At 44.3% G+C, this 12500-nt stretch overlaps 1 protein-coding gene across 1 annotated transcript in view; it reads right to left on the reverse strand.

The window, feature by feature from the left end:
- mtus2a (microtubule associated tumor suppressor candidate 2a) overlaps positions 1–12500 on the reverse strand; it is a 26810-nt gene that overhangs the window by 5094 nt on the left and 9216 nt on the right. Inside the window, exons 4-6 of the mRNA XM_062535885.1 lie at positions 3798–3947; positions 2449–2547; positions 235–476 (exon numbers count right to left, since the gene is read on the reverse strand). Coding sequence (XP_062391869.1) covers positions 235–476; positions 2449–2547; positions 3798–3947 — 491 coding nt within the window. The remainder of the gene's footprint in view (positions 1–234; positions 477–2448; positions 2548–3797; positions 3948–12500) is intronic.

Below are 12500 nucleotides of genomic sequence, written 5' to 3' on the forward strand. Positions count from 1 at the left end.
CGAGGCCAGGTGGGGCATGGGTTACCTGCAGACATAGGTGCTGTGTTGGTGTGAGTTACCTGCAGACACAGGTGCTGTGTTGGTGTGAGTTACGTGCTAACACAAGTGCTGTGTTGGAGTGAGTTACCTGCAGACACAGGTGCTGTGTTGGTGTGAGTGACTGTACCTGCAGACACAGGTGCTGTGTTGGTGTGAGTTACCTGAAGACACAGGTGCTGTGTTGGTGTGAGTTACCTGCAGACACAGGTGCTGTGTGCAGATGGCGAAGGCCTCCAGGCCCAGCGTGGTCTTCTTGAGCTCGGCCCGCATCCGCTCCAGCTGCCTGGCCTGCTCCTCGCAGCGCTCCTGCAGACGCTGCACCTCCTCCTCCGAGGGGCCCGCCTTCTGAGGCGCGGGCGGCTCCGGAGCATTCTTCTCGGGGGAGGTGCTGAGGGTCACCCTCTGGACGGCCGCCACGGGCCTCGGTCTGCTGGGGACTGGAGGCGGGAGTGGACACAGTAATCAGAATCAGAATCAGAATCAGAATCAGAATCAGAATTTATTGGCCAAGTTTGCGTGAACAAACAAGGAATTTGACTCCGGTTAATCTTTGCACTCTAGTACAACACTCAACAATAACATAAAAAACAGTAAAACCGGTAAAACGGGTAAAAAAAAGAATAAGGGCAGGAAGCTGCAGTATGTATAAGAATAAAGGAATAAATACAGTATGTACATGTACAAATAAATCGATGCTATGGGTGGTCCCTGTCAAGGTATACCATGGTCGTGGACACCCCAACAGGCACAGGCAAGACGCATGAACAGATAATGTACAGTGTAGTCCGTCGGTCAGTATAGGGCAATGAATCCCCGCAGGATGGACAGATGCGAAACACCAGTGATTGCGGTCGATATACAGAAATATCAGACTTCTGAACATTGGGCTGCCCCATTCTGTGTAAAGCAACCTCCTGCTTGAGGAAGGCTGCCTGTGCTGCTACGTGTGGGTTGCTTCTCCGTATGTTTTTAACTTTCTATCATGAAATAGCCAATTAAATAAAGGCTTTCAAAAATATATTTTTCCAACTTCCTGCATGATTATAAGGAGCCATACAAAAATGACTGATATGAGTGTGATTTGATACACATCACCGTGTCTAAAGCTGCAGACTTAACTGAAATGACATTGGACCATCACAGTTCTGGGTCATTACAGCAGACAGCAGACCTCAGCACAGACGAATCAATATCAATGAGTTTGGCTGATCAGCAATTGACCAGCCGGTGAATGAATGGCAATTGCATTTGACCATAACGCTCTCTAAAGAGTTCCTGAGGCTGAGCAGTCACGTCTCTGTTACTGGCTCTGCTTGTAGAGATGTACTCTTTTCATTCCCCGTCCTGCCCAACAAGGTTTGATTCACACTTCCTATTACTTTCTACATCTCCATCTCTGACCTCATACGGCCTCATTCAGCCCCCAGGTCTCTTAGATCTGGGAACAAAGACCTTCTCCACACACCCCCCACTCTCGGCTAAGGCAAAAAGGCGACAATAGGTGCCTCTCATGTAAAGTTTATACGTCCTCCCTCGCTCCTTGGGCCTCGATCCTCACTGATCTACATAAAGAATGATGGGGCGGCAACAACGATAGTCTATCCCTTTCGTCTATCTTTCTTTATGTAGGCTAGATCAGTGAGGATCGAGGCCCGAGGAGCGAGGGAGGACTTATAAACTTTACATGAGAGGCACCCAGAGTCTTCGCAGTTGCTGCTCCATGCTTGTGAAATCAGCTGCCAGCTGATATAAGAACTGCCCCCTCCATCACTGCTGTTAAATCCAGGCTCAAAACCCACCTGTACTCTCTGCCCTCTAGCGTGCTATGCTTGCTTTCTGTGTCCTGCTGTTCCTTGTTTAATGTGTACATGTATGTACATGTATTTTATTTTTAGTTATTTTAATTTTTTATTTTAACTTTCTTTCTGTTTTTAAAACAGCACTTTGGTCTGAGTAAGCTGTGTATAAACATACAAAAATACATGTTACTTACTTTACCTACTGACTACATTACAGAACAACATTATCTTTCTATGGGAGCCGTTGCTTGCCACGGCAGACATTACTGTTTTCTAAGTTCCAGTCAGTCAAACTACCGGTAAGTGTCATACGTGAATATATAGAATGCTGTTTCCCACTTTGTCAACTACATTGCGTAGAGTTTGGATTTATTATGAAATTTTTTTGACATGCTTCTTTTGGGAGAAACACATACTGCCCATAATGTTCTTTCCCTTGTGTATTCTTAGTGGATAAGCCACAAAGAGGTTCTCCCACTAGCGCTGTCAACAGACTGGGATAATTAGTGCCTCTGTTTCCCTTTGTAACTCTGGGCCTTTGTAGAGATTAAAGAATCACTCAATTAAATATGCCGGATAGCACAGGCACATGGTTTATTCATGTTTTTACCTGGTGATTGAGGTTTGGGGGAGACCACTGCTAGTCGTTTTGGGGAAGATAAAGCTGGTCGTGCAATTTCTGAATTCTTCTGCAGTTCCTTCTTGGAAGCTGTGGATGAGAAATTTGTATGATACGCTAGTCAGCACAAAATAATGTCATTTCCATCACATCAATAAAATATATAAGCAGAAAGACATTTCATAGGTTGAAAGACATTGCAGAAATACAAAAATGTGACTGCATTCAACAGAGCATCGATCGAGAACATCCAATTTCACATACTCTCACTCTCTCTCCCCCTTCTCTTTCCCTCTTTTTGTCTGCCTCTTTCCCATCCCCCTCTCCTGATGCTAGGTGGGCCATGGATCAATTTCAATATGATTCAGTGAAGCGCAAAATGGGTGCAGTGCCTTGTACTGGTCCAATCCCCCCTCTCTCCAAATTGCACCCCAAGGGCAGCCGACGCTGTCCCGTACAACCACAAAACATGTAATATTAATCTCGTATCAGTGTCAAAGCTCAGTGCACTTCACCTTCATGTGTTACGATACAGCAACGGGATTTGCATAATGTAATGAGCTGGTAACTAAAGCCCATTCATAAACCCATATACGTATGTATAAATATTCATATTAAAATGGTTCAAAATAAAATATCTAAGATTTCTACTTCTAGATTTCTATTTTTACTAGCTTGGTTTGCACTTGGGGCCTTTTGTACTAAATCTATATAAGGAGGATTAAAAGTGTGGTCTTGCAATTCGACTTTGTCAAAATTAAGCGAATTGCTTCTAGGAAACAAATAACGTGACTCAAACCAAGCCATAGACTATTTCAACCAATCAGCACATTGCACCAGAGGCCAGAAGAGATAGATCTAATTCGCTTGCATGGTTGTTCTCAAATATTAACAATCATTTGCTGGTATCCAGCACTATAACTTCCTATTATTGTGTGAGAAACCTTTCAAACCAAAACAATGCCCTGTGAAGCTTCAGAAATCACACAGTCTTCATACAGACTCATGAGGATTCAAGTTTATTATTACCATCATCATAAATTTGACAACTTGCCTCCAGATGGTGGACGTTACTCTCATTATCAAAGTGCGAAAATGTCCGGCCCTCTGAGACAAAATTTAACACCAAAATCAGGAACGACTTGTCTCCAGATGTTCAGCTATCGTCACAAAGAGCTGGTGTTGTTTCTCTCCATCTCCACCACACTGTCTGGCCCTCATGAGACCAAATTCAGCAACCAAAGTCAACGCCCAAATCAAAATGACTTGTCTCCAGATGTTAAACCTTCATCTCCGGTCCCTATGAGATCCAATACCATTGATCCCGACAGGTGACTCACCGGTGGCAGGTGGTGGGAGGAGAGAGCGGCGTTTGAGAGCGGGGGTGGCAGGCGGCTGGGGGCTGCCCTGATAGGACGCCCGAGTAGCGCCCCCTGGTGCTGGGGAGATGATCCTGTGGAACGGAGGCTCATCGCTCACACTGCTGGGGCCTGGGGGACGGAGAGCACAACATCCACACTCAAACTGACAGTATGCTCAGAGAGGGACAATACACAGGTACTGTATGGATATATAGATGTAGACATAGGCATAAACATGTGCATACACATGTGTGCAACCATGCACGCACGCACGCACGCACGCACGCACGCACAAGCATACCCATACATTTTCATTTGCATACAGAGATGAGCACTCATTTGGTGTAAAATAAATGAGGTATACACTATAGTGTCTGACCTATCTTTGTAATGGGGTAATGGAACTGATCACATTATAGATAACATGACACTACAGACACAAATGATTATTAAATGGGTTTTCGAGTGGTGATCTAGTCAGAACGGTATTAAAGTAAAAGAAAATGCACATCATCAAAAAAGGGAGAGGCCCTTTCATTCTTAAGAGGGGAGGGCTTCACCCTACACGCTGCCTTGAGATCCTGTGTGAGTGCACTCTGCATGTCCTCCTATTGATCATATTGATGCCCTACTTTCTAGTAGTAAAAAAACACGAACATCACAAACAGGAGCCTTCTCTTTGTCAGCTGATTTCACGTTGTGTCAGCTCAGACTCTGTGTCCCCACCTTCTCCGTCTTGAGAGCGCACATCAATTACCTGAGAAAGAGCACTGGTGTCCTTTAAACGCAACGATCCAGTCTACGGCTACCTCATGCCCATCAATAATCTCCATAATCGCTCTGCGGCGAAGGAACGGAAAAGAAAATTAACTAGCCCATAAACCCCATAAGCTCTCTCTCTCTCACACATTCTCTCTCTCTCTCTCTCTCTCTCTCTCTCTCTCTCACTCTACCTCTCTCTCTCCTCTCTCTCTCTCTGAGTTGATTAAATGCCGCCAGACTCGCGCACTACACCTGCATATGAGCTCTGCTGCCGCGAGGATAAAGAAGGGGAAAATATGGGCTGCTGACTTGACCTTGATTACACCATAGATTTTTTTAGTGGTGCAGGATTTAAAGGGATGAGCTATGGGGGTTATGAAGTGAGACTTTCCTGGAGAGTTGTAAAGGGGGGGGGGGGGGGGGGGGGGTGTTCTCTCGCAGCCACAGACTAAGATGAATTAGCCCTCCAGATCTCACCTCAGCGTTTTCTACTTCTATTGTTCCTCCTGTGTAGTATGTGTGTCTCATACATTAAAGGTCCCAGAGAATGGATGAATTGAGTATTGCACTGTCTTCTCTGATGTTAAAATAGTAAAAAAATAAACTCAATTGCAATTTTACAAGACTAATTAAAACCATATATTTAGGCTGGGTATTGAAATGGTCTGTTTGACTAAATGGCGCCCTCTTTGGCAACCCCAATTGAACTTCAATGGCTTTGCGAGGTCTGACATCACAAGCAAGCAGTTTTGCTGAATCGCCCGTTTTTTAGTGTCTATTTCTAAGTTCAAGATTTCCATATGAAGGAGGGCACAACCATGCCTCATGTTCATGATAGCTCTTTGTTTATGCACAACCTCTCATAATTCATGAAAACCAAGAAAAAAATCATTTCCATTCTCTGGGACCTTTAAATCAGACTGCCCGGGACTTAAAGATAAAACTGGGCAAGGTGTGTGATTTTGTTTAACTTTGTGAAATATGAAAATAAATAATATGATCATATGACCAGCTCGCCGCTCATCCAACCAGCAACTTGGTGAGAGATCTCTCCCCAGCAACCTCCGTCCTAGTGTTTGTTTTTAGGCCGGCTCTGTGTACAGCGCACTGTGTCACATTGGAAGATACCAAACAATGGGAGCTGCTTAATCTTTATCCCACCACCTCTGCAGAGGAAGGAGCCCAGAACAATCATGTTAGTTTGGGCAGCAAAACGCCTCGTGCTGTAGGCCTAACCACTCTCATTACGCCCGATCATCTCAGATGCTAACGAACAAAACGTAAAAAAAAATTTTTTTTTTAAATAATCACAGTGAATTCTGAGGGGGAAATTGAAACTGAAAATGACAATGAAACTCCATTCTAAATGTGGAGAACAGAGGAGATACTAAAGAGCGGTCCGTGTAGCAGCAGCATCCGCCAGGCTCCGGGCCAGAGCATGAAGCCTACCCACCAGAGAGCCCGGGAAAAAAAAAAAAACAGCAGCCGCTTCTTAGACGGATTACGATGCAGCGGGCAGAGCGGGAGGAAGGAAGGAAGGCCCTCTTATTGGCCAAGCGCGATCTAAAACCAGCCTCCTATTGGTGCTCGGGCGGAAAATGTGCCCGTGAACATCAGCCACTTTAAAAGCGCGGGCCCCCCCTGGTGTGTGGACCGTGCAGAAGTGGGTTAGCCGCTCCGAGGCATGCCAGCGCTAGCGCCCGCGCCAGTCAGAGATTCCTCTTCCTGCCTCTCTCTACTCTACTCCACTCCACTCTACTCTACTCTACTCTACCCAGGCTCAGGCTCTCTGTAATCCTGTTCTGTGGGATGTGTTTATCGAGGAGTGCCAAAAAACCAGCCACCAACCAACCACCAAGCCAGCCACAATACTAAGCAGACATTTTACACAGCTGTGTTAAAGAGTACTTGTTTTGGCTCATCATTGCAGAGAGAGAGAGAGAGAGACAGAGAGAGAGAGAGAGAGAGAAAGAGAGAGAGAGAGAGAGAAAGGGATGGGGGTATCACATGGATATGGTCAAGTTAACACAGAGACATTCCTATGCTATATCTAGCTGGCACTTTTACTCAGAGGTGCATACACATACTGTATACACACACTGTGAGAGGGGGGGAGAGAGAAAGAGAGAGAGAGAGAGAGGGAGAGAGAGAGAGAGAGGAGAAATTGGTTTCACATGAAAGATGTGAAGTGGCCATTGTGGCCGGGAAAACATGGCGCGCTGGTCCACTGCTGACACCTATGGACTAATGAAGACAAATGCTGAGTTGGGAGCGCGCAGCAAAAAGCAGCGATGCAGCTGCACGCCACTGACACGTCTGGGGGCCAGAGACCACGAGGCGAAAACAAACACTCACAAGACCACTGGGCCTAGCCTGCCACCGGTTTACTTACACTTACAGTACACAACAGAGAAACACTTGGCTGCTGGTTTAGAAAGCTTACTGTATGTACTGTACACTATTAAGGTATGGAGCGAGCCACATGGTAAGGACACTTGACACTGTGCTTAAACAGGTTTCACCTCTAGAAAATACTATTTTATTATTAGAATGGGGGGGACACTTCTCCAACCTACAGTATGCTGCTTTGAGACTGTTCCTGGCCAAAGTGCTGGGCAGTAGTCTCAGCTTCTCTTAAGTTCTTTTAGATGCAGACTCAACAAAAACAGTATTTCTGTGAAATGGGGTAGTAATGAGAAGACAGAAAATTGAGAAAGTGGGTATCAAACTGATTTATCACAACCCCACTCAGTTGATATTACTCAAAACATATAAAAAAAAACCTCAGATTGAGTGAGATTTTTACAATCTACTGAGCAGCCTCAAGCGTCCTCAAGCGTCCTCAAGCGTCCTCAAGTGCACAGAGAGTATGCTTGAGTTCATACTTTACTCAATGCTCTAAAGACCAGCACACTATCTACTGGGAAAGTGCAATGTTCTCCGGACGGGATTTCTCTCTCAAATCCACCACCTAAATCAGTAGAGGAGGACTGTGCTGTAATTATCGTAGGTCGAGTGACTCCCCACTGAAATGAGACAAAGCTGAGTAATGTCACTGAAGGGAGTCCCTATGCCTACTAACCTAGATTAGATTAAATTAGATTAGATTAGATGAGATTCAAAGGTAATTCTAACCTAAAACTAACAACACATTTAAAGGGTTGGGTCAGGAAGGATCTGTGCTTGTTCACCTGAACTTCCTAATTCAAAACAGATTGAGGGAATAAATCACCTGATCAGGGTAACAATGGGTCTCATCATTGAATAGGGTGAGGATTTGAGCCAGACTTTGTTCACAATATTCTATCGCATCCAAGCTGCATAAACTAATGTTCTTCTCATTTAGTGCATTACAAAGTACATTGTGAGTCACTGACGAGCACGGATAACGCCCAGAAGCACTGGTAGAAACGAAGCGCATGTGACTCATCACATAGCCTGCAACAACGATCATTCTAGAGAATGTTCCGGAACCATCCCGATTAGAGCATAGTTCTATTGTGTTTGAGATACGAGGACATGACTATATGCAGTATCTGAGCACTTCAAATAACTGATGCTTGACATCTCGTCTGAGTCCCACAGTCTGAATATGTCTGCTGTACTTGAGCCTAATTCCACAACAAGGGCCTGCAGCATGTACAAGGACACCGTTCAAGTGAGTAAAATGTTACCTAACACAATAAAACTGATATCAGAGGAGAAATAAAATGAAGAAATATAGACAATATTAACAGTACATCTAAAAATGGAGATATGGAAGCCCAAACAGAGAACTCATATTAAAATAGATCCCAGATATTAGTAACACCAACATTTGGCTTTCTGATAGCCCAGACTCAGTAAAATCCAACTGTTTATAAAGTCAGTGATTACAATAACAAATCTGTTCAGCGTGATTGGCTACATACATGGCAGTAATCTCATAAATAGGCATTGGGCCGAATAGGAAATGGGATGTTTCCAAAACTGGAGCGATGGAGGGAAAAGTAAGTCACACAGCCTGCTAAGCACAGCTGGGGTCCCGACCAGAGACACTGAGGAGGCATGCATTATAGATGACTGTGGAAAAGCTCAGGACCACTTCTCCAAAACAGAGTAGGCAACCTGAGGAGTGGGGCCGGGGGTTTAGTACTTGTAAAGATTTGGCACGAGTCCCGATTCAGCGTTGAAGTGAGTGCTCTTCAGGGCAAGACAAATCCCTCTTTACACTGACTACACACATATACAGAAGATTTGTTTACAACAAAGAAATGGATTATATTAAACCTGGTTTCAAATGCTTCCGAAAAAGTGTACGTTTTTTTCTCTGACAGCATTTTCTCTAAGGCAAGGCTATTTTTAAACAACGCAGAGGCATGTAATCCAAAAATTTCACAGATACATTATTGATGACAGCAAGTCAGCATTTGTGTATACACGGCAACCGTGGCACAAATGTTTTTTTTTTATCTCATAGGTCAGTGGAGAGTTTTGTGTTAAAACAGTTACCTATTTTTGGTGTGTTATTTCTATGAATAATAAAAACACATGTCAAAACGATGCCCTATATTCTGTTATTCTGCTCGGTGGCTTTCTGAGTTAACACAAAACCATCCAGCAGTGTTGAGTCATCATACTGTATGTGAATAAAATGGAGACAAATGGGCTTTTAGTTGGATGCTCTGCATCTCTCAGCGTTTCCTTTTCCTCTGCTACTGTACTCACTCAAACTTTGTTCTGTATACAGTATAATAGGTTATATAACTCCAATAGCTGATATGCAAGTTTTGATCAAATGTTTGGTTTCTACAACCACAATATAGTGGTATATCCTCACTGTTGTTTTCAGTCTCTTTTAAGATTTTAAAACCAAACCGAAATCAGCAAGCGATTATTCAAAATTTATTCAACTCCTAATTAAGTTCTGTTCAATACATCTTCAAAACGAAAAAGAAAAAAAAAAAAAAAAAAAAAAACCACCAAACAGTTAGTCCTCTCAGCTGTCATATCTGCTGTTGGATTGTTCTAAGTCTCCTTCGCGCCTTTGCCGTGTGTGTAAAACCATCTGTCCTCCACCAGACTGAGTGTATCACAGGACAGATCTGTGCCGCAGCATCTGCACTCTCACAGCTGTCTGATGTGCCTCTGGAGGTCCCTCTCTTCGTCTCTCGGCACCTCTGTGCATCCCACCATCATCAGAGGCTCTCTTTGTCTCTCGGTACCTCTGTGCATCACTCCATCAACCTCTGCGTGAACTTGTCTCTCTCTCCTCAGTCTCCCAGGACTATCTCCTATCAGATCGCATAGAAGACACAGCCAACTGTAGAACTGATCTGGCCCAAATCTGAATAGATGACAGCCGACTCTGGGGCTGATGTGGCTCTGATCCGGCTCTGAGCTGGCTCTGATCTGGCCCAGATCTGCCATGGATGGAGGAACAGGCCTAGCACAAATCTGAGATTGATCTGACAGCCAACTGCTAACTGGGTCTCCTCTCTCTAGTCCTGTTTTCACACATCCTCACACCTCTATTCTCTCTCTCTCTCTCTCTCTCTCTCTCACACACACACACACACTATCTCTCTCTCTCTCTCTCTCTCTCACACACACACACACACACACACACACACACGCTATTTCTCCATGCTGTTCTATACTGTGTGCCCTTGCTTGTCAGAGAAGGACAAAATGCAAAGCCACTTGGGATTCCATTTTAAATATAGTCACAGAATGTGGGAATGCAATGTGAAAAGGTTTGCTTGCTTTGACAGGTTTTGAGAAATTGTGTTCATACACCATTTTTTTTTCTGTGGACATCAGCGAAGGGTGAAATGAAGGTCAGAGTCGGGGGAAATACGAATATAAAACAAGTGTATAACAAAAGTTCATAGTGAAATCCATCTATTATATCAAACTTTCCCTATGAAAGCTTTCCGCTTATGAAGTTTATTCTCCGGGCCTTACTGACGCATCGTCTATTATACAAGTCCTGGATAGAGGGGAACTCACACATACTGATGCCCTGGGCTATCCATATAGGGTGTAATGTGTGTGTTCAACCTTTCACAGAGCTCAACTGGCTATACCTCACTGCTGCACAACAAACCTCAGTGCACTTTATGACCAGATTGCCTTGCACAGTCTACACTGGCATGCAACCAAGGCGGGAGGACATATCCCCTCTTTAACCCTTCACACACTCACACCACCATCAAGAGAGTAAAGGGGTTGAGATGCGTCCTAAAAAGGGCTTGTTGACTGACAGACTACGTGAGAGAGCACACCAATAGCACAACAAAATAAACAAGTGGTGTAAATAAAAACAAACTGCTGTTATTTCCTGTGTTTTAGCTGCATCGTGTATTAGCTGCCGAACGGTGTTTTATTCAAGTTAAAAGAAACAAAACCATATTAATACTATATTAATATTAACCTCTTAGATGAGGAAATTTAGCAAAATCAATGTATAAGCTGCATGCGGCTAATAGTTGGGAAATTACGGGAGCAATGAAGAGGAAAAGTGGGCATAGATGTGATGTTCTCCAGTGACAAGGGTGTCACCGTTATGGGATGTTGCCGTTTAGTGTGTCCCGGCAACAGGCTTTGCCACACACACAGGCCACACACATCTCTCCCACATCTAGATGATAATTCCTCTGTGTGATCCCCCACCTACTGTAGATGTTTTCAGATGATAATCCACAAGCGAATCGATTTCGAGATCCTCTGCCTTAGGGAGACTCGACCCGTTAAAACAATTTTGGATCCCAATTCAATTTCCCGAGCGGTGTCACCAATCTGGCGACGGGCGGAGGATGCGGGGAGAGTGGGGACGTCGGAGTACATATCGAGCTTTGACTCAATCCTGTCTGCAGCTGAGTAAACACATGTGACAGTCTCATCACTCAAGCCCACACGTCTCACTCCGCGCCCTCCACTCCAGACCTGCTCCAGCCAATTACACGCGAGGCCTTTATCGGCCTGGGGACCGGCAAATCAATTTCTGCTCTTTTGCCTACAAGGGCTCCTTGAAGGGCCCAATGGTGGTTAGCACCTTGATAGAGGCTGCATCAATCCTGCTTAGACAATTAGGCTCACAGCCATGCATTATGCAAAACCACAGGGAAGAAATGTGTCTGTGTTTATTTAAGATGCAGATGGGATGCTTTTTAGAGGGAGCATGCTTGGCATATGTAACTCTAAATGGTCATCACTTAGACAAAAACACATAACCAGGAGAATAATACATGCTTACAATTCATGTATCATCATCTATGTCTGTATAATCATAAATGTGTCACAATTAGCAAGTGTTAGTGTGACAAGAAAAAGAAAATTTGAATGTGTGCCTTGAATTCTGTCTAGAACCCTTCCCCTCTGTTTGAGGCTGGAATTGTCTCTGGGGAAACCGACCACCTCTGAACAAACACAGCCCTGTAAACATTAAATAATTTGCCGTCATCAATTATGTTTTCTCGTTAACATCGCAAAGGTCAGGTCACTAAGGCCAATAGCGGCTAATTGCTCTGAATTGTCGGAGTCTCCCAACATCCTTTTGATAACTTTCGATAACTAAGTCAACTGCCAGAAGGGTCACATCTTTTTGTGAAGTCTGTGTTTCCAACAGGCTCAAGGGATTCCAGGGGCTTCAGAGGAAAACAGAATTTTGAATATATATGCAAATGAGGCATGTGAATCATCCCTCAAAACCCCCCGTGTGGGCTCCTTCAAGCCTACTCCACATCGCCCGCGCTGGTCGTCGAGGGCAAGCGTAAGTCGACTGGGACCCCTCTGCTGCAAAAACACCTCATGAAAAAGTAATGTCACGTGCAGCCGTGCAAAAAAAAAAGTGTCAAATGACCCATGTAGCCTCTTCAGAGTTTCATAAAAAAAAAAAAAAAAAAAAAAAAACGCACACCCATCCAGCGTTCCCTGCAT

This window comes from Sardina pilchardus, chromosome 5 (genome assembly GCF_963854185.1).
Source record: "Sardina pilchardus chromosome 5, fSarPil1.1, whole genome shotgun sequence".
NCBI classification, from domain to species: Eukaryota; Metazoa; Chordata; class Actinopteri; order Clupeiformes; family Clupeidae; genus Sardina; species Sardina pilchardus.